The 23497-nt window shown below is 38.7% G+C and overlaps 1 protein-coding gene across 1 annotated transcript in view; it reads right to left on the reverse strand.

Annotated features, from left to right (window-relative positions):
• SEL1L2 (SEL1L2 adaptor subunit of SYVN1 ubiquitin ligase) overlaps positions 1–23497 on the reverse strand; it is a 79534-nt gene that overhangs the window by 45099 nt on the left and 10938 nt on the right. Inside the window, exons 2-3 of the mRNA XM_087444924.1 lie at positions 18121–18223; positions 13562–13724 (exon numbers count right to left, since the gene is read on the reverse strand). Of these exons, the coding sequence (XP_087301050.1) occupies positions 13562–13724; positions 18121–18170 (213 nt within the window). The 5' untranslated portion in view covers positions 18171–18223. The remainder of the gene's footprint in view (positions 1–13561; positions 13725–18120; positions 18224–23497) is intronic.

Genomic DNA, 23497 nt, shown 5'->3' on the forward strand with positions numbered 1-23497 from the left:
TTTGGAAAACTTATATGTGCTACCATGAGCTTGACATCCTAATACTTAAAGACTTTTGATGAGATCAATGGTGATATTAACAAATGTGATTTTTGGATATTGGATAATGAAATGTGTCACATTTGGAAGATTTGCATAACTCAGTGAACCAATATTTTCTATATGACCAATGCATGATGTTATAAAATCATGTATGAGTAAAAAGTTCCATTCAAAATTCAAGATAGACCAGTCAGTTTTAATGTAACAAGTGTAGGAAAAGGTCATTGACATGATTTCAGATTCCACATTGCAACTAACCTTTAAAAAGTTATCACTTATGGGGGCCTGCCCTGTGGCGCAAGTGGTTGTGTGCGCGCGCTCCACTGCAGCGGCACGGGGTTCGCCGGTTCAGATCCCGGGCGCACACAGATGCACTGCTTGGCAAGCCATGCTGTGGCAGTGTCCCATGTAAAGTGGAGGAAGATGAGCACGGATGTTAGCCCAGGGCCAGTCTTCCTCAGCAAAAAAAGAGGAGGATTGGCAGATGTCAGCACAAGGCTGATCTCCTCACAAAAAAAAAAAGTTATCACTTATGGAGTTTTGGTGTAGAACCAAAGCAGAATGTCTACAATTATGTGAAAAGGCTATAAAAATACTCCTCCCTTTTCTACTTTTATTTTATTTTGCTGTTTTTTCTTTTAGCTTTTTGAGATATGTGCTTAAGTGTCCTATTTATCAAAATATTTAAAGCTGTATATTTTCCTCTGCATCTGGCTTTAGCCATATTTTATAACTTTTGATTTATAATGTTATCATTGTCATTGAGTTTTTAATGTGCAATTTCAGTTTCTACTTACCTTTGCTATTTGCTAAAAATTAGGAGACTCAAAATTTTATAAGGAGCTAAATTTTAAGCTTTTGGTCATTAATTTTTAGTTTTATGGCTTCTGGTTAAAGAATGTAGTATCATTTCTATTTTTTACAATAAATTAAAATTTTTCTTTGGTCATTTTTTGAAAATGATTTTGCAAATCTTTTGTTTTTTAATTTTGTTTAGGATGCTTTTCTATACTAAATCTTTTTTTTTTTTCTCCACAATGGTATCATTTTATTATTAAGGAATCCACTTCTATGACTGCCCTGAAGCCCAGGTTGTGTTAACCGTGATGAGTTCTAGAGGTAACTACACCCCACTCTGGACTTTCTGGTTATAACCATTGTCCTCTCTCTATCTCAACTAAAAACCCAGACCTCAATCCGTGCCCTCCTATTCCTAGAAGATGCCAAAGCCAATTATGTAGGAGGATTTTTCAGAGAAGATGACTTTGACTTCCCAGAAGACAAATTCTCTACCTTGCTTTATGAGGCGGGTAGCAACCCCAAAGCACGGACAGATTGGGACCTGTGCAGGCCTCAATAATTAAATCTTAATTTTGCAGGTAGATGTAGTCATTTTTGTCTGCCTGGATTCTCTTTGTGAAATCAGCTTTCTTCCATTTTTAGTTCATTCGGTTCAATAGGACTCCTCACGCCTTTCTGAATCTGGAGGGGGTTGCATGACACAGGCGCAACCAATCAGATTACTTTCCTCCTGGAAGCAGTGATTGATTCAGGATGGGCTTGTGATCTAACCCAGTGCTTTTGCTGAAATCACTGGGAAAAAATCTGGCTTCTTTCACAGAGACTTCTGGATGTAAGGGCTAAGGATACCTAGAGTTGTTGGTGGCCATCTTTGCCTCCACGTGGGGTCAGCCTGCTCAAAATAATGTCATCATAGAAAACAGGAAAGGGAAGAGACCGAGAAAATATATCCTAGTGTATTCTTTCTAGCCTCTGGATCCAGATTATCTAAAGGCAGCTGTAACTTTGACTTCACAGCTACATTCCACTTTTGCTTAAGCCAGTTAGATTGTATTTTCTGTACTTAAGACTCAGAGAATCCTAACCAATACAAGTGGACCTCTCTGTTGATGGGAAGTTCAAGTTAACAGGTACTCAGGGAACACAAATTAATCTCTGTATAGTAGTTGCTGCCTTAGTACTTAGTTGCCTTAAACTGTATACTAGTCGGTGCTCAACAAATCAATTCCTTCTTGAAATACTCTCTATCTTTTAGACATTTGAGGGCAGCTATCTGTTACCTCAATTGTTCTCTTTTACAAAGATTCCTGATTCTGCCTTCCTCGTGTGATATATTTTAGGTGATTTTCACCATCTTGCATACTCTCTGAATCTGGTCTACATTATGGATGCCATATTTCTGTCATGGCCTTGTCAAAACAAAGTAGTTACAAGTTCCTAAAAAAGGAAGATATCCCAAATTAGACGAAACTGTGTTAATTTTTGTTACTAAATTACGTGGAAAAGGATTGGCTGTCACAAGCCAACTATACAACTGAAGGCAGGAGAAATTGCCAAATCCCTAGGAATAGATGAAAAACTAATGAACAATGAAAGGCTGTTGTGACAAATTTATGTATCACAAAAGATTATGATTAAGGTGTTCAACATCAGACGTCAGAATATTCTCGCTGACTTTATACTGAACTTCCAGCAACATGTGATTCAATCAAAGAGAAGATAAAAGTATGAATTTAGTCAAACAAGAAAGTGTCAGTATCAATAGTTGCAGAATGAGTCAATAGCTTGGAAGAATATCCCGGAGGTAATTGCAGAACACTTCCTTAAGAAATGTTGCACCACTGATATTCTTAATGGCATAGAGAATGATACCACGTTGGACAAAGACAGATATCAACTAAGTTTTCTAAGTTGAAAACTGATTCAGTTGGACTCTGAATGAGAAGAATTTTAGGAACACCTTAAATTATGTAACTTATATTTACCTTTTTATGTAACCAAGGACTGACGTAAATCTATGTCTAACATGTCTGAAACAGCACTTTTAATAAGAACAAAATAAAAATTCTAAGTAATAAGAATGTGTTGGCTTATACTTTAATTGACAGCATTTTTATAATATAATCATATAACTTAAAAGTATATAACTTTAAGTTAATTATATAACAAAAAGTATATAACTTAACAGTCGATAGTATCTTAAATGGATAAAATATGAGATTATCATCTTTACCACCTTTTTCAGATTTCTTAGTCTAGCAACCCTGTAAAATAGAGCTTGCTTAACACAAATTGTCTTTAGTGAACTCATGCTCCTTGACAAATAGTACTGCTGTATTTTATGGGATGTTCATAAACTTTTTGAAAATATGTTGGAGAATCTTGCCCAGTAAACTCACTAGCGTTCTGTAATTTGCAGAATTTGACAGCCTCCAGGCCTTGTGGCTTCTTTCCTGCCCCTTTTAAAAGTCACTCTAAATCACTGACCAGTTGGTGGTAACATCATTTTTAAATTCTCTTAGTACCCAGGGATGGAATTGGAGTGGACCAAGAGATTTGAACTCACTGCAAACAGATGTTTGCTGCACTCTGCTTCAGGTGCTTCTGAGACAAGTGCTTTCTCCCCTTTTAATTCTGAATATAAGTATTCTTGTTCCAGTTACTATGGCTGGGTAACAAATTACCCCAAAACTTAATGGCATAAACAACCATTTATTATGCTATGTGTTCTGTGGGTCAGGAATTTGGACAGAGTAGAGTGGGGATGGATAGAGCTTGCCTCTGATCCATGATATGGGAGCCTTAGTTGGAAGACTCAAAGGCTGGGGGCTGAAATTGTCTGAAGGCTGTTCATTGACATGTCTGACAGTTGATGCTAGCTGTTGGTTGAGATCTTAGCTGAGGCTAATGGCTACAACACCTACACGTGGCCTCTCCTGTTGTATGGGCTTCCTCATAGCGTGGTGGCTGGGTTCCAAGCACGAGCATCCTGAGAGAGAGAGCTAGGTAGAGCTGTATCCTTTTTATTACTTAACTTTGGAAGCGATATAGCATTACTTCCACCAATTCTATTGTTTGAAGTAGTCAAGAGAACCACCTCGGTACAAGGGGAGGGAAAATAGACTCCACTTTTTGATGATGTTGGTTAAGGTGCTGAAATAGCAAGTGAGACTGGAAATATTGCTGTGGCCGTTTTTAGGAAAAAAATTGTCACAATGCTCAACAAAAACCAGAATAGTGTGGAGATTTCCCACTTCTTCGTAGTCATTAATCTGCTGGGCTAACCCCTATTCCATCTAATTTTTTTTATTACAGAGTATTTCAAACATATAAAAGTAAATAGAGTAATATAACAAACCCCTTGGTATCCATCATCCAATTTCATTATCCGTTATCAACTTGGCCAATCTTGCTTCATTTATACCCACACCCATTTTCCCCCGCCATCCAGTTTATTTTGAAGCAAATCTTAGACAATATATATTTCATCTTTAAATATTTTAATACATACCTCTAAAAGAAAAAGGCCTTTAGAAAACATAACCATAATACCATTATCCACCTAAAAACACTAATAGTAATTCATTAATATCATCAGTCAGTATCTATATCTGCCCAATTGGCATATAAGTTTTATTTTTATTTTTTCCCTTTATTATTATTATTATTTTTTAGTTTGTTTGAATTGGGATCCAAATATGGTCAATACAATGCAGTTGAGTGCCATGTCTCTTAAGTCTTTTTTATTCTATAAGTTTCTTATCCATCCCTTCTCTCCTTGTATTTTTGTTGTTGTTGTTGGAAAAAACGGGTCATTTGTCTTGTAGAGTTACTCTTAGTCTGGATTTTGCTGGTCACAACACTGTATTTTCTGTAAATTGGTAGTTAGATTTAGAAGCTTGATGAATTGACTGCAGAGTTCAGTTCCCAAAAGCGTAATCGCTTTAACATAGTTTATGAGCATAATTTGTGTAATTTACTTAATCAATAAACTGAAAAAAAATCTTCTATGATTCTGCCTGTTCTTTTTTAGTCTCAAAGGTTCCCTTTTCAGTAAATTGACCATAAAGGCTGTTATTACAAATGGAAGACGCCTGGAATCCTTGTACTCGTCTAACCCTTGCAGTTTATATTTAAAATGGCTAAATTGGCTCCTTTTAAGGATCTCTAGCCAATATTAGATTTTTATTTTTCTTGCTGCTCTTGGCAATTTTTGATTCTGCTCAGTTTAGAATCTGGTTTATTTATGTAGAAACTTTGACAGTAAACAAATATACTGACCTTTAAATAAGAAAATGAGGATACTGTTCTATTCAGTTGGGTTTGTATTTTATGATGCTTTCACCAACAGTGTGTCCTTTTGTGCAGAGCTTACCCCACTTTTTGGCCTGATCTCCTGGAGAAATTTGTGAGGTCATGAGGTTGTGAAGTGGATTGTGTGGGAGTTAAATTTTCATCCTGTGACTGGGGAGGAGACCTTGCCTCTGTTTAATGCTCATTCTAGAAGGCAAGGACTAAAACCATGATTTTACGAGCTTCAAATAAGCAACCAGAAGGGCACGCTTCCACTCTCTTTAGCAGAAAAATAACAATGGGTGATTCTGAATTAATTCTCTGGAAGGCTCAACTTCATTTTTTTTTCACACTGCTTAAAGCATGGCAGGCACTAGAGGAGGACAAAAGATGTTATTAGCTGCCACGTAGTAAATACGCTGATTATAGTCAGTGCTTTCTTATTCCTTTACACTTGGGAATTGTCACCTAACAACTTTACAATAATCAGTTTTTGGTATTTGGTCTTTTTCTGAGATAAGGCTGAGATGAAATGAGATGGATTATAGAATGATTAAATCTTAATCCAGAAATAATAATGCTGCAAGTCGAAAGAGAAGCTACATAATAGTGATGACATCAATGACACTCTCAGTGGTTTTTAAAGGTCAAGCTCTGCAAATTCGATTGTTTATAAGACTTGATTCTCAACGCAATCATTGTACCATGGTTTTTAAGGAACTGTTATAGTAGCTGGGATTTGAATGAAAGAGTTAAGTGTAGAGGATATTTTATTATATTTCAAAGCAAATTATTCACGTTCCATAAAAACAAATTAAAAATTAAATATTCCTCCTTTTATTTTTTATATAAGAAATTATTATTAAAGGAGAAAAAAGATTAAGCAATTTTCTTTTAATTATTGTACAAGGCTTGAAAGCATCTGAGATCATTACTTTCAGCTCAAATTGTATACGAAACAAAAGTGTGAATCAAACCTAATGAACAGCTCAGATTCTGTCTGTACCCTTAATACAGAAAGAGCATTAATGTCAAGAAGAAATGCTCTACACAACTAATTCTAGAATTATCAAAATGATTATTAGGTTGATACTAAAAATGATTTTTTCAGTAGTAGCACAGTGCTAATAACTATAGTCCCTCTATGAAACATTTCTATAATTCAAATCTGAAATAAATGAAGAATTTGTGGAATCTTTGCCATTGAGTTAGAATTATTCTAGAATCACAAAGCATGTTAAAACGTGCAGTAACTCATATCCTTCTCCTTTATATATCAATTATAGTTATTTTTACATAATAGAATGGATTTTCTTATACTTCATAGTCAAACTATTTTGAACTGTATAATCAAGGAAGTACATGCATCAAAGTTAAATAATTTTTTTCTGATATCAAAAGTAACATATCAGGGGCCGGCCCCGTGGCTTAGCGGTTAAGTGCGCGTGCTCTGCTACTGGCGGCCTGGGTTCGCACCTACGCACTGCTTCTCCCGCCATGCTGAGGCCGCGTCCCACATACAGCAACCAGAAGAATGTGAAACTACGACATACAACTATCTACTGGGGCTTTGGGGGAAAAAAAAATGGAGGAGGATTGGCAATAGATGTTAGCTCAGAGCCGGTCTTCCTCAGCAAAAAGAGGAGGATTAGCATGAATGTTAGCTCAGGACTGTTGTTCCTCACACACACACACACAAAAAGTAACATATCCATGAATAGAAAATTTAGAGAAAAAAACCCAAAAAAGTATTTTAAAAAAGAAAATAGTTACAAATAGCCATCACTTAGAGATTACCACAATTAAATTAAGTTTTAAGGTGATACAATGTGGATGATCCTTTTCTTGATTCTTGAAGCAAATGAACTTTAACCCTACATTTGGCAAATTAACAGAAAAATTTCTTATTAAAACAGCTCATTGATATCAAGAAAAGAGTAAGTCTTTCTAATTCTGAATTTTTGCTTCCTAAATGAGAATCAGAGAAATAAAAAGTACATAACGTGTCTACCTCCAGCTGGCATAGTACAATATCTTATAGGACTTCTATGACTCTTTTTTGTTTGCTAGTTCCTTAATTTCTGCTCTTTTCTTGAAGACTACTCCATTAATTAATAGTTCTCATTATTTGGAAGGTACAGATTCTTTGGAAATCAATTCAATGGACTCTTTTTGTAACTTTAATTGCTTTTGTTGCCCTCATCAGGATTTCCTTCAGTTTATTTGGATTTCTGCAAGACGAACCATTCAAGGTGCATGAAAAGAAATAATTATAATAATCTTCCACCCAGCTTCCCTTTATACATAGCCTGAAACTGCATTTCTTCCCCCACGCCCAGAATGCCACTTTGTAATATGAATTCACATCTTTTTTGTTTTTCTTTTTTTTTTTTTTTTTTTAAAGATTTTATTTATTTATTTTTCCCCCAAAGCCCCAGTACATAGTTGTCTGTCATAGCTGCACATCCTTCTAGTTGCTGTATGTGGGACGCGGCCTCAGCATGGCTGGAGGAGTGGTGCCTCGGTGTGCACCCGGGATCCGAACCCGGGCCGCCGGCAGCGGAGCGCACTTCTTTTTTAATTCAAGTCTCTACTAGATCTCTAGCACTCCAGGCCTCTCCCATCAATTATATTTCAGTACTTCTGATTGTTCTTCCCTTTTTTCCCCAGAGATAGGTGTCTTCAGCCTCTTCATTCTCTCTTCCTCTCTATTGCTGTCCCTCTCATTCTCAGTATACATTTCCAGCTTCTTTAGCCATATTTCTGTTGCTACGTTGTACTCAGAGTTCCCAGCAATACTTCCTACCAGTTCAGGCAGGATTCCTGTATCAGGTTGGCTCAAAGAGCCTGAGAAAAAAGGTGGTCACCTGGCCATCCCTATTAGAGAGCTGTGATCAATACGGCACGTGGCCAGCCTGATCCTAGCAACCAGCCATCAAACTGAGCATCATTTGTAGCATAGAATCTCTTTAAGTCCTGAGAAAAAAGAACAAAGCTGGAGGTATCACACTCCCTGATTTCAAAACATACTACAAAGCTATAGTAACCAAAACAGCATGGTACTGGCACAAGAACAGACACACAGATCAATGGAACAGAATCAAGAACCCAGAAATAAAACCACACATCCATGGACAGCTAATTTCAACAAGGGAGGCAAGAACATACAATGGAGAAAGGAAAGTCTGTTCAGTAAATGGTGCTGGGAAAACTGGACAGCCACATGCAAAAGAATGAAAGTAGACCATTATCGTATACCATACACAAAAATTAACTCAGAACAGGCCCCGTGGCTTAGCGGTTAAGTGCGTGCGCTCCGCTGCTGGTGGCCCTGGTTCGGATCCTGGGCCGGCACCGACGCACCGCTTCTCCGGCCATGCTGAGGCCGCGTGCCACATACAGCAACTAGAAGGATGTGCAGCTATGACATACAACTATCTACTGGGGCTTTGGGGGAAAAATAAATAAATAAAATTATAAAAAAAAAACAGTGCTTTGCACATTGCGTGTACTCAATAAAGATCTGGTGAATAAATCAATTAAAAAAAATTAACTCAGAATGGATTAAAGATTTGAATGTAAGCCCTGAAACCATGAAACTTCTAGAAGAAAACATAGGCAGTATGTTCTTCAACATTGGTCTTAGCAACATATTTTCAAGTACCATGTCTAACCAGGCAAGGGAAACAATAGAAAAAATAAACAAATGGGACTACATCAAACTAAAAAGCTTCTGCACAGCAAAGGAAACCATCAACAAGACAAAAATACAACCTCACAATTGGGACAAGATATTTGCAAACCATATATCTGATGAGGGCTTAATCTCCAAAATATATAAAGAACTCATGCATCTCAACAACAAAAAAACTAACAACCCAATTAAAAAATGGGCAAAAGATTTGAACAGGCATTTCTCCAGAGAAGATATACAAATGGCCAACAGGCACATGAAAAGATGTTCAGCATCATTAACTATCAGGGAAATGCAAGTAAAAACTACAATGAGTTATCACCTCGTGCTTGTCAGAATGGCTATAATTAACAAGACAGGAAACAACAAGTGTTGGAGAGGATGTGGAGAGAAGGGAACTCTCATACACTGCTGGTGGGAATGCAAACTGGTGTAGCCACCATGGAAAACAGTAGGGAGATTCCTCAAAAAATTAAGAATAGAACTACCATATAATCCAGCTATTCCACTGCTGAGCATTTATCCAAAGAACATGAAAACACCAATACATAAAGATACATGCACCCTTATGTTCATTGGAGCGTTACTCACAATAGCCAAGACTTGGAAGCAACCTAAATGCCCATCAAGGGACGAATGGATAAAGAAGATGTGGTATATATACACAATGGAATACTACTCAGCCATAAGAAGCGATGAAATCCAGCCATTTGTGACAACATGGATGGACCTTGAGGGTATTATGCTAAGCAAAATAAGTCAGAGGGAGAAAGTCAAGTACCGTATGATCTCACTCATAAGTAGAAGATAAAAACAAAAACAAACAGTCACGTAGAGACAGAGATTGGATTGGTGGTTACCAGAGGGGAAGAGGGGAGGGAGGAGGGCAAAAGGGACGATTAGGCGCATGTGTGTGGTGATGGATTGTAAGTAGTCTTTGGTTGGTGAACATGATGTAGTCCGTGCAGAAATCGAAACATTATGATGTACACCTGCAATTCATATAATGTTATAAACCAATGTTAATGCAACAAAAAAAATTAAAAAAAAAAAGAATCTTTTTAGTTGTTTTTTGTACAAGCAGATAAACCAACTGCAAGAGGACTTGCTATGGCAAACAGATTTCGTATAGTGGTGACAGGGATGATAGTAAAAATTTCAGAATAAAGTTTAGCATCCATTAGAATAGAATCCAGCTGTAGCACTGAAGCAGAGTCCTCCTGTAGGCTTCCTGCTTATCCTGCGTCGCTTGCTAGATCATGGGGGAGTTTAGGGGTGTAGGAGGAGTCTGAATGAGGAAGAAGGGTGTCCAGGATGTAAGGAAGGGCATAAGAGGAGCTTCGGGCACAGACTTTGCCAACCTGTATTTTAGCACTTCAATGAACAGTGTGGCTGAATTTTGCATATCAGGTCAATGTCAGCTTTTCAGGTGATAAGTTTGTCCTCACCCACATTCTGTCTTCTTGTCCTCTTGAGACCAAACACACACATATACTAGACAGATATTATCCCTATTTTACAGGTGAGGAAACTGAAGCTCAGAGAGGGCAGATCACAAGGGCCAGTGTTGGAGCTGAGATATAAAGCCAGGGCTGAATGACTCCAAAGACAAAGCTTTTGGGACTAAGATTGTTACGTGACATTATTCATTAATGTTCTTTAACATTTGCTAAGGGATCTTACAGATATTATTTGGTTCTTACAGCAATCTTATGAAATAGTGTGGACCTTATTATCAATCCCTTTTCAGATTTGGGAAACCTGAGGTTTAGAGAAGCAACTTCTTCAGGGATACTGAAAGAAGGAACAAAAGATGGAAGCTCATTAGGCTTTAGAATCTGGATTCACATAAAGTCAAACTTTCTGATTCTGGAACCCCTGCTCTGCTACCATACCATGCCACCCTGAAATCTGTAATTGTACATTTCCTAGAACGCTGTCCCAACAATGCCTGCTCCTCTCTACAAAGATGGCTATGATAACACACGGCCAATAGTCATACGTTTACAGTTGCTCTTCCTGGCATTAGGTTAGCACCCAGCCAATTACATTCTCCTTCCTGATTCTCCTTAAAACCAATGGCAAGCAACTGATGGTCAGTTAACCTGGATTAGAGGGCGGTCTATGACCATGTAATAGAATCACACTAACTAGAGTATGTGGAGTGAAACGCTGACTTCAGCTCTAAAATCCATGTGTTTTATGTACCATTTGTGTGGATTTGGAATTTCTTTTCTAGAAATAGTATTCTGACCTCGTATCAAGTACTTTATTTAAATGCAGACAAATAAATCTTTTATACTGCCTATATCCAATATTCTAGACTTTGTGCAAATATCACTTCTTCCCTGCAGCTTTCCCTACCTGCCCCAGGCAGAACCAGTCACATCCTTTTCTGTACCTAAAGCACATATCTTAACTGTAGTCCATCTAAATTGTGCTGCAGTTATTTGTTTATATTTCAGATTAGCCCATGAGGACTTTGACCTATTAATCTTTTTCTCCGCATCAACTAGATTATGTTTGGCATGTAGTAAGTGTCCAAGAAACGATTGTTGACTTAATTAATTAATTAATACATCCACTAAAAACTAAAGCTCATATTCACTAGTTTGGAAGGAAATTAAGTGATATCATTTTTAGGGGTGGATATAATGGTAACATTTGGTCTGTCTTCGAACTTTATAATTTTGATTAACCAAATATGGGGAATAAAGGCTTAGCAGTTCTATTTTATTATAACATTTATAAATCTGTTTACCGTTTTGTAAACATAATTATTTTATATTTAATTGCAAAAAATTCCCTGGATTAAAAAGAGTATTCAACAACTTTAATTAATTAGAATTATATGGATATTTAAAATGGTGATGTTGATCTGTATGTACTTACATGGAAAGATGTCTATGATATATTGTTAAGTGAACAAAGAGAAGATTATGAAACAGCAATTAAAGTATGATGTCATTTTTGTAGAAAGAAATTTTACATGGTTGTAGGAAAAATCCTAGAAGAATAATAGTGGGAGTAATAATAATATTTATATCCTTTCTTTATAATGAATGATTACAAACTTCCAGGTATGGAATTAAGTGCCTTCACACATTATTTTAACCCTCACAATAACTCCATTAATTCATTCGTCATTAATTAATTCAGCATTCAATGTATATTTCTTGTCCCAGGCACTGTGCTAAATGTTAGAGATAGAACAGTGAAGCAGACAGACACAGTACCCAGTGTTTTATCATTATCTTAACTCTACAGATAAAAATTAGAGAGCTTGACCCACCCCTCAGAGGTCTTCTGGTGGAACTAAACATACAGACTCATAAGACTCCTGTAGGAGGCTACATTTGCCACCAGTCTATTCAGGTGGATATGGCACAGGAACCACAGTTTGCAAGTAGGGCGGCATCAGGCCTTCCTTTCTGTGGGAGTCCTTGCAGTCTTCTAGCAGCCACCATCTCTGGCTCCTCAGATAATGACTCAGACTCAAGGAGCTGAGATCCACATTGGGTGAGTGCGGGAGCTACCCTGAAATAAAAGCCTCATTCTCCGTGTAACAACTCCACAGGTATAGCGTCCAGGGTTCCCATAAGAATCACTACCACCATCAGGTGTTTATAGTTCATTATAGTTTCTCCCAGTCCAAAGGAAGTTTGCCAATCAGAGGTCATTTCAATCATAAGCAATGCTACCTAGAAACACAGTTAACATTTTACTCCTATCAGATTACCAGGGAAATGAACTGGAGAGTGGACCAAATGTCAAATTCTCAAGCAGAAGAAGGGGAAAGGGTTTTGTTAAGTAGCTATCCAATAAGCAAGCAGCAGAGTGGATTCTAACTTACGTCTTTCTGACTCTAAAGCCTGGCTTCTGCACTTTACTGGATGGTAACAAAAATGATCTCTGGGAGGAAAGCATTTAGACAACCTACTTTCTTCTTCATTCTTTCTGAATTTTCAGGGCTTTTTTTTTTTTAAAGAGCATGAATTTCTTTTGTAATCAGACAGAAATGTTTTCATTAAAAAAAGACTAGCAACGTGAAAATGTGCTTTTGCTATAGGATTAAGTGAAAGCAGCCAGAAACAAAATGATATATGCATTTGCATTGTGATTAGGATGATGTAAAAAGAGAGATGCAAAGAGAAAGAGGCCAAGCAAAAATACAAAGCCGTCCAAACAGTAGTTAAGTTAGGATGGTTGACTTGTGAAGGGCATTTTTTTTCTGTTTTCCAGATTTTCTATGAAATGCTTGTGTTATTCTTCGAATAAAATGAAATGCATTTATTAAAATAGAAAGAAAATATATTTAGCTTATAAGATATAAGATATAAAAACCAGGCAAACATCATCCTAAGGTAATAGATTTAGTTCTGTTTTTCTTTGTATAGGTGAATATATTTTGTAAAAAATTTAACTATGTTAGGGATTCAGAGTTCTCAAATTATTTCAAAACACACACATGGACGTGGAAGACGGGAAGGTGGATTAGAGAGCAGTTCTGTTCCATTCCTGAAAGTAACCCATGTAACTAAAAGAATTTGCCCAGGGACCTTGCTGTGTCCCTGCCCTGACACCACTATTTCAGTGCACTACAATAACTTCCCTAGGTTGGGTTCACTCAGTAGACTGGAAATACCATTGCTCAACCCCTTTCTCATGTTATTTGTCTATAGTTATTTCAGGATGTAGCTATTTGAGTTTTAATTTTCTTTCAAAACTCACGTTTTGGGCTTTATATGATCCTTCTTTAGCCAAGTACTCATATAATTGGATAGCTTCTGTAATGTTTTGCGTGCCAAGATTTCCAAATAGCAAAGCATCAGCCATTTTCTCCATAGCTTTCAAATTTCCCATGTCAGCTGCTTTGGCAAAGAGTATGTAGGCTCTGTTTCAAGAATATGAAGTTAGGATTATCAAAAATGAAATTTTCTGCTCCCTACTTCATACTACTTCTCTCTAACAAGTAGGGCCCAATTGTCATTGCTACTAACAATACGGTTTAGCTGAAGTCCATTACATCTCTAAACCGGTAGGTTTTTTCATCCCTAGACTAGTCTAAGATTATAATTTCAAATATATATGACAAATAGTGAAGCTGCTAAAAAGGAGAAATATATAGGATACATCATGCTTCAAGCTTATACACCAAGTGAACTGAAAAATGAGGCACTTCTTCTAACATAGTAAACGCTCCCGTGGCCACCACCATTATATGAATACCTGTTTCATAAAATGAACTCTGAAATATACAACAATATAATCAAAATCAATCAAAAAATAATCAAAACTGGAATGTCACGTCTAGGAAGTTACTATCATGAGAACAAAGTTCCCTTTATATTCTGAAATAGTTTTCTAAAACAGAACATATTCTTCAGCACAGCAAAGCCAGACTGTGTGGGAAAACAATAACCAAACAAAACCTAATGGTTACTAGGGATCTAGAGTCTGACTGCCTGGGTTCAAATCCCTGCTCCACCACTTATTAGTTTGAGTGCTTCAGGCAGGTTATTTAACTTCTCTGTGCCTCTCTCATCTATGGATGGGGATAATAGTAGCACCTACTTCATAGGGTTGCTGGTAGAATCAATGAGATAATTCATGTGAAGTGCTTGGCATGGTGCCACAGAGTAAGTGCTCTATAAGTTTAACTCAATAAGTTTATTATGATTATTATGATTATATTATTGCATAGATTCTACAGTTTTATAGCATGGTAATTGTTCTCCTGTGAAAGTTGATGCCATATAGATGCCATAGGATTGCCTTACACTGCATTTTCTTAGCCCCAATCAGAAGTCACCTGGATCTGATCCGTATAACAAGTAGTGATGGAGAGTCTTGCAAAGTCAAAACTTACGTCAGAGACAGAGAGTACTTTTGGGATTTATTTTTCTTCTTATAACTTCCTTTTTGGTAGCAGTAAGGCCAGAAAGCATTAACATCTGCCTATGACCTTCAGTCAAATACAAAAACAAACATATATATCTACCGTTGCTACCAAGTCAGAAGGATCAGGAGACTCAGCTTTATGTATTGCCTATCCACGCTGATGCTAAAACAACCTGCTCTTGGTCAAAGGCTGGAGCAGAATAGAATGGGCAAAAAGGAGGGACTGGGTGATATCCAGGTAGGCGTTAGGGTCCTGGATGGCAAAGCAGAGAGTAGACTCCAGTGGAACAAAAAAAGCTAGGAGGTCAAGCAAGAAATTAGCCAGGGTCAGAGCAAGCTGAGATTCTGGGTACCAGAAGGCAAATAATAAGATAAAAGCTCTTAAAGGTCAATGAATGCAAATGTCTGGCATCCAGGGACAGGCATGACATTAGGATACAGGACAGTCCTTGAAGCCCTTTTGTCACGTAGCTCGCTGCTGCAATTACATAGCCTGCTGGGACTAGAAGGGCATCGACGTGGACCAGGGCAGAGAAACCTGAGATGAGCTGCAGGAGCCAGCAGTATATCCATTCACCGGTCTCAGGGGGCAGCGAAAGGTTGCAAAACCAATCCCTCTAGCTGTCTTTGATTCCAAGGGAGGGGTCCTCTGTCAGCAAAGTCCAAGTTGATAGAAGGAATACTAGAAGCAGGACCCAGGGCTGGAGAAAGTTGTTGGTAAATCAGGCAGGATTAAGATCTGGGCAGCAATCCCCAAGAGGGAAAAAGTAGGATAAACTGGGCAGCAGGGGCAGATCCCCAAAAGAAGGTTCAGTTAGGTATCTGGATCATCTCTGAAGGATCTGGCCTTGGATGCTAAGGTGGGTACTGGGAAAGAAGGGGCTAAATGCATCTCTAGGACACATCAGAAACTTGGTGTTGGGCAGCACCTCATCTCCAAACTTCCTTTGCTGATGGGGAGTAATTCTTAATGATGCCTAACGCTGGCTGTCACTGAGGCTTCTCAACTCCTTCAGACAAGTTTGTGTCTCCCTGATATATACTTGCTTAACATCTGTACTTTTAACAGCACTGACTTTTTCAACAATTTCCCCCCTCATACATATGAAGAGGCTGCATGAATGAATGAATGGATTGGGCTAGGATATGGGTGTGGATGAGCCAAAAGGACTAGTAGCACCTCTATCTTATGCTACCCCCACCTGAGAAGTGGTGAAGTAAGAAGGGGGTAGCAGAGAGGAAAGAATGGGAGTGAAATGATTCCCCTTTGGTCAGTAGAGTGTGCTTTCATTTTTCTCTCCCCTGACCAGAATCTGAGAGATGTCTATATAGGTACAACTGGCTTAAGGGGAGAGCAGACCATCCTGATAACTGAAGGAATTTCACCCAGCTTGCCCACAAACTCCTGGGGTCTCTTAATATGAGCAGATTTGGTTTCAGTTCTCCGTTGCTACCAACTTAGAAGGGTCAAAAAACTCAGCTTTACGTACCCTCTCACGTATCTATGCTGCTGCAAAAATAAGCTGCTTTTCCGGCACTCTTGGGCAAGGACTGGAGCAGGATAGGCTGGGAAAAATAGCCTGAGATTGAATGACACCTAGGTAGGCATGAAGGTTGCCGCACTGCTGGACAGTCTGCTACCAGGGCTGAGTTTTCTCCCCATCCTTTAAGCCAAAGAAGAGGGCATCCTTCAAGGCTAAGTGGATAGTTACTTGAGACCTTCTAAGAGTGATTTTGTCCCATCAGACTGAATACAAGGTTTCCTTGGACCTCATCTTGGGTTCACCGGCTATAGGCAGAGCTAGTCTGAAATCTCAGGGACCAGCCTCTTCCCAGAACTCCATTTTTCTCTCATCCAGCTAGGTTGGGTTGAGGATTCTCTATTCTTACCCACTCATGGGCACCTGAGTGAGCTGACTTCTCTATCAGGCTGGATTGCATTTTTGAGGTCTGATTTAACCCTATCCTCATCATGACAGCCCTCAGGGATGCTCAGCATGAGGCCCAAGTTTTGCTGAGGATGATTTCCTTTACTTTTATAAAAAGCTTCTAATTTGACTTCCCTTAGAGAGAGGACCAACTCCCTTCCTTCCTTCTTCTTGTCACTTTGGAAGAATTACAGAATCTTTTTGACCTTCAATTTCCTCTTCTGTAATTTGGGAATAATAATCAATGTCTCACATCATTGAGTAATGAATAATATTCCACACGTAAGTGCCTAGAGCAATATCTAGCACAAAGAAGGAGCTTGATAAATGGAAGTTGTTGATATTGTTGTAACCTGGTTCATAGTTGAGTGCCCCCTCATTGTCTACACTCTTATGCTCTTCTCGAAGGCTTCTAGTTTTAAGAAAGAATTCATGGACTCTGCTGCTGCCCTGTCTCGGGTTGCCTACCACAGCTCTAGGATGCTTCCCCAGGGCTGGTATACCTAATCTGTGTGAAAACAAAGATGTGTCCTTGTTGGGGGTTCAGAGCCCATTCTTTCTATTATTGGTTCAAGATACACTTGCTTTCTTCTCTCCCATGCCTTCCACTTACCGATTATAGGACGAGAGATAAAAATAACAAATGATTATCTCCTGGTTACTACGTGTCAGGCACTGTTCTAAGGGCTTGTCTGTACTATCCAGGGCACAAAGAGGTTAAGTAACTTGCCCAGGATCACACAGCCAGTAAATGGCAGAGCTAGAATTTGATCCCAAGGGTTTAATCAGAAACTGAGGAGTGACCTCAAGTTGTGTGTTTCTACTGAGGGGGAGAAGACATTTCTGCCTCTCTTTTAGACAAAGTAGACAAGTGAAAAGAGAAACAATGGACACGGGGTGAGACCATGTGGCCACAGTTTGGTCGCTTCTCAGCTGTATATTTGTGATTACCTCACTTTAACATCCTTGAATCTCTGTTTCCAACTTTTTAAAAGGGAAAAATGAAGTTTTCTTAACTCATAAGGCTATTCTGGGGATAAAATGGAATCACATACATGAAAGTACTTTGGCAACCATGAAGTGCTCAGTTAGGCAGAATAAAGCATTCTAAAGCTACGACGACTCTAATTCAAATAACACATATTTTAGTGCATTTGAAATATCTAATAAATTAAAGCTAAAGCAGAACATTTTTGGCTGAATACTCAGATCAGTGCTTTAATTCTGCAATTTATTTAATATGTAGGGACCACAATTTCACATACAGTTCTTCTGTTTCTTTCAGCTGATAATTTGTAGGATTCTATAAACATCATTTGATCCTTTTAAAAACAAAAGTTTAAGGGCAAATAAGCTTATTTGTTATCCTAATAGGCTTTTAATGACAAACTAGATTTGGATTGTTCTTTTTTTCTCAACCTAGAAATTTAACTTGGCTTAAGTAACTGAGTAAAGACTTACTCTGCTTTTTGTTTTTGGCTTTTAGACTGCTGGAGAATCTTGATGCCCATCTTAAAAAGCTGGTCTCCTTCATCTGTGAGATTTTTATATGCTTGCTTTTTTGCTATATATAGACAAACAAGGAAAAAATAACATTATTTTTGTGTTTTATATTTTAAAAATAGTGTGCTGGCATATTAGTTTGGGTTTTGTGCTCCTTATTTTTTAACCTCTGCATTTGAAGATCTCTTTGCCTTTGGTCAGAAAGTAGAAGCTGCCTACAAAAGTACCCTCTTCCTGTCTTTTGTGAAAGGGTCTGGAGGATGGAGCAGACAGAGAGATGCTTCTGATGGTAGGAGGGAGAGAGATATTCCTGGTCTGGGAAAGGGATGCAAAGTCCTGCAAAGCAGTAGGTAGGAAGCAAGGCCTCCAAGGGAAGGGGTCACCTGGTTTATCCTAGAGACTGAATCTTAGATACTAGGCTCTCAGCTCTCAGACTCCATTGTGTGAGCATGGCCCATAAACCTCAGAGCCATAAGATTTCAAGAGAACATGAGGGCATGAGCAATGGGTATCTCCAAGACAACCAGTGTACACCTAAGTTTGGAGGACAGAATCTCCCTAAAAATTTTGCTCTGCGCAAGGCTCCCTCTTCCTCCCCCAGAAGCTTTCTAAGACCTTTCTAGCCTGACTGAGAACTGCTGGGCATGACCACCAGGAATAAAAGAGGGAGAGTAGATGTGTCAGAACACACCTAAGACCTTGGGAAAGACATACAGAGAGTACCAATAACAACTTGCCTTGTGGGATGGGGGCTCAGAGTCAATTTTATAGGATTTAAGGAAAATAAAGAAATGGAATTTTACCTCCTACAATGATATTTCTCAAGTATTTATATAACACTTTACAGTTTTCAAAACATTATCACCAGTTTACAGATAGAGAAGGCTGGTTAGAGGGAGAATCAGCCTTAGAGCCCTACCCCACCCCCAACACATACACACACACATACACACACAACCTTCCAAAGCATCACAGCGCCTCTAGAAATCCATTTTGACACTCAGTGAACCTCTGATTAGGTGAATGACGCCTGAAGCAATTTTAAAGGAGAGGCATTCCAGGATTTGATGCCTCATTAATAAGACCACAAAGAACTTTAAGTGGTTCTTGTTTTTCTTCTGCCTGACAGGCTATCAGAGTTGTCCACTTCCTTTTTAAAATTAAAAAAATTTTTAAACTTAAAAGCCAATCTACAATTATTTTGAATGCTTCAAGTTATCCAATCAATTTAGTAACACCAGACACTTTCAGCATCTAATTTCTGCTTTGAGTTATATGTTATCTATGCTCATGATTAAAGAGGAAATAATGGGAAAAGCCTGCTAAGCTGTGTTTGGAATAGTAATTGCTCCTATTAACATGTTTTCAAAGAGTGAGAACCAATTTTGAAAAGCTGACTCTGCATGCATGCACATTTCAGAAATGACCACTACAGATTTCTACCCATGGCTTTTACTTTTATTTGTAATTCTTTTTTCGGCTTCCCAGATGTATTCAAATACAAATTTGCTTTACTATAAGAGGGCTCGATTATCAGATAAAGTTAACTTGACAACACTTTACTTTCCTTTTTATAGTTTTTTTGTTTTATTTTTTTTGTGAGGAAGATCAGCCCTGAGCTAACATCTGATGCCAATCCTCCTCTTTTTGCTGAGGAAGATTGGCCCTAGGTTACCATCCATGCCCATCTTCCTCCACTTTATATGAGACGCGGCCACAGCACGGCTTGACAAGTGGTGCGTAGGTGCGCGCCCAGGGTTCCGGGACCGAAGCCACGAACCCCGGGCCGCGGAAGCGGAGTGTGCGCACTTAACCACTGCACCACCAGGCCAGCCGCTCCTTTTTATAGTTTAACGATTTCCAAATTTGAGGGAAGCACAATTAGGAAATGATTTGAGGAGACCATTCTTAACTCGATGTAAAGGACCTTCAGGAGTCTGGAGTTCTCGGAATGGCCAAATAGTGGATGCCTGTTGTTCTGTCCTGATAGGGGCTCTAAACTGACTGAGAAGTGGTGGGGGTGAGCATCAGGAAGAAAAGAGGGCAGAATAGGTGTGGCAGAGCACTATGTAAGAAAGCAGCAAGTGTGGAAAGTGTCCCAACTAGATGAATTTATATTTCAGTGTTTGTCAGAAACATAATTTGTAGAGAAAGTTCTTGACGTTTTACTACTTCTGCAGTCTTATTACCATTATTCCATATCTAACTTTGATGTTGTTATGGGCTGAATTGTGTCCCACCAAATTCATATGTTGAAGTCCCAACCCCCAGTACCTCAGAATGTAACCTTATTTGGAGATAAGGTCTTTAAAGATGTGATTAAGTTAAAATGTGGCCATTAGGTTGGGCCTAATCCAATATGACTGGTGTCCTTGTAAGAAGAGGAAGAGACACCAGGGGCATGTGGGCAAAGAGAAAAGACCATGTAGGGACACAGTGAGAAGGTGGCCATTTATAAGCCAAAGAAAGAAGCCTTAGAATGAAATCAACCCTGCTGATCATGGACTTCTAGCCTCCAGAACTGTGAGAAAATAAATTTCTGCTGTTTAAGCCACCTCACCCATGGTATATTTTTATGGCAGCCCTAGCAAACTAATACAGATGTCAACTCCAGATGGCATGGAAAACAAGCCACCTCTTCTCCCTGTGGGAAGGAATGCACCCAAACTCAGCTTCCCACCAGATCAGTAGCTACCTTCTAAATGTAGGAGGGACTATAATTTTCCATGGGCCCCCAAGTCTCCAGGTGCTGGACATCTGACTTTCCCAAGTATCTGGATGCCCAAATAGCTCACCTCTGATAAGGTCACTTTCTCATGACTGTAATCTAAGTAGCCAGTGCAGCAGGTAGACCTTCCATGTGTCCAGCAATCCCTGGACCCAACTCACCCCTCTGTGGGATGATGAGGGAACTGAGAATCTATGCCTTCTCTTGCTGACCCTTCAATTGTAAACTTCCTAATCAAGTCTAATTCTTAATCCGTATCACTTGTCCTTGTGGAGTTCCTGCAGAATCCTCTTGTTCTTAATGACTAGAAGCAAATCTTTGGAACAGAAAGGGCCCACTTGCTTGTTTCAGATATTAATGAGAAAGGAGATCTGGAGACAACTTGTTCTCTGTCATCCAGACATTTACTTATCCATTTAGTATGAATTGAACACTTACCATGTGTTAGACACAGTGCTAGATATTGTTTTTACAAAGATGATTGCGACACTGTCTCAGCGGCAGTGGAGACAGACATGTTTACCAACAATTACAATGCCATGTAGCAGGCACTATGTAATAAGGTACTGTGCGAGTGCAAGAGCCTTCTTTGTAAGCAACAGAAACCTAATCTGATCTACTCAAGCAAAAGAAACTTATTTGGAGGCTGTTGAAGGCTCATAGAATCAATGGGTCAGTCAGGAATGAAAGCATCTCTGGAAGCAGATGCTGCTACCCGCATGGATTGGAATCTAATCCTTTTAGGATCTTCCCCTCTCTGCTCCAGACTCCATGGAGGACTAATCTGATGGGTCTAGTTAGGGAAGACAAGGTTCTCATTATATTCCTATAATAATGTATCCATGGGGGAAGACCTACTTCCTCAAAAGGAAATTGGGATAGTGAGAAAGGTAAAATGGATGATGGGAAGCCCCCAAAGAGCAAATGCTCACTTCAGGCACCTTACTCTGGCTAAGTGAAATTAAGAAATCTTCAGAGATGAAGTGACATTTTAGATAGTTTTGGAAAGGTAGGTAGGAGTTTGTTGGGCCAAGAAGATGAAACTGGCCTTCTATATAGAGGAAACAGTCTATGCAAATGAACCACAGGTATGAAACAATGAAGGGTGGGCAATGCATCTTAAATGAAGCTTGAGTGTCATGGTTGGTCACACAGTCCAGGCTGGCTGTGGAAATAAGTGATACCGAGGGGAGTGGACAGATGAGTGAAGAGAGAGTGAGAGGAGGGAGTAGAGGTCACTGTGAAGCTGAGGGCAGGTTTGGTAAAACCTGGAGAAAGAGAGAGCAGAAGTGGCAGGAAGGCAGCTCTGATCAGAGACAATTTTGGAGTTTGAAATCATATTGGTGATATAGCTCTACCTGTGGCTGGTAAGCGGCTGAGGAGAAATAGAGACAAAGATGATTGGAATTGAGGAGGTATAGGAAATAAGGCAAGGTCTTCAACATGGATATTTAACCCCTCAGGTGCTGGTGGCCTGTAGTCATTGACTGACTGATGTGGGGATATAACTCCCTTGCATGGAAAGGGGGCAGTCCTCTAGTGCAATTCACTTTTCAAAGCTCTAAACTTCTGAAACCTTCTCTTTGCTCAGCTTCTTCCCTTGCCCTATCCTGCATTCCTTACTCTCTTATATGTTTCACCACAAAATCTAAAACCTTAACACTTAAATAAATAAATACCATCCAAATCATCCAGAAAAATAAAAGGAAAAAAATTCATTTTTTTGAATCTCAAGTTATAATTATATCATGAACCAATGGACCATTGAAAGTTAAAGGAATTAACAATTAAACTAGGAGATAAGTATCTTTTAGTCTGACTAAAATCAGGCACTTTCACCATTAAAATGATACAAAGAGATAAAAATGGGAAATTCTTTCCCCTGCAGAAAATCTTGCCTACACAGACATTGCATCCTTCTTATCTAATTTCAATTGTATTTGATATAAACCAAATTCAGCTTCTGACTTTCTAAATAATGCATCAGAAGAGCTCTTCATGTTTGCCCTTAATGTGTGCCAGGAAGATACAATCCCAGATAAGGAAGGAGAATAACGATCCATTACTAAAAATAACATTCCATCCAAGAAAGAATGACTCAGCAAAGAGTTTAGTCAGATAAAGATGCCATCAAATCCAATACACTTGAATAAGAGCACAGATATTTACATTAATCAAGTTTATTCACACTGTCCCCAGATTGTTGTTGTCAAACATAAATAGTGGTATTGCTAGGAAATGATAGACAAATTGTATTATAGGTAGAAAAATATTTCTTCTTCAAATATCCACTAAAAGCAAAACTTGAAAAAACTTGAAAAAACAGGAATTCTGACATACAAAGATTTAATTCCCTAACTAAAACTCTTAATTTAACAGAAAGATATATGGCTTATAAAACAAGTAAAGAATAAAAAACAGTATATATTATGTTATAATAGCAGCTAACATTTATAAAGCACTTAGGCACCAGGCAGTTTTCTCACTGACTGTGAGAGGAAGCCACTATTATCTTCCCATTTTACAGATGAGGTGATAGAGAGATTAAGTCTCTCATAGAGAGATTAAGTTACCTGCCCAAGGTACCCATATTCAAATCTAGGCAGT

Source organism: Ceratotherium simum, chromosome 21 (assembly GCF_057802395.1).
Source record: "Ceratotherium simum simum isolate JZ-2026a chromosome 21, ASM5780239v1, whole genome shotgun sequence".
Classification (NCBI taxonomy): Eukaryota; Metazoa; Chordata; class Mammalia; order Perissodactyla; family Rhinocerotidae; genus Ceratotherium; species Ceratotherium simum.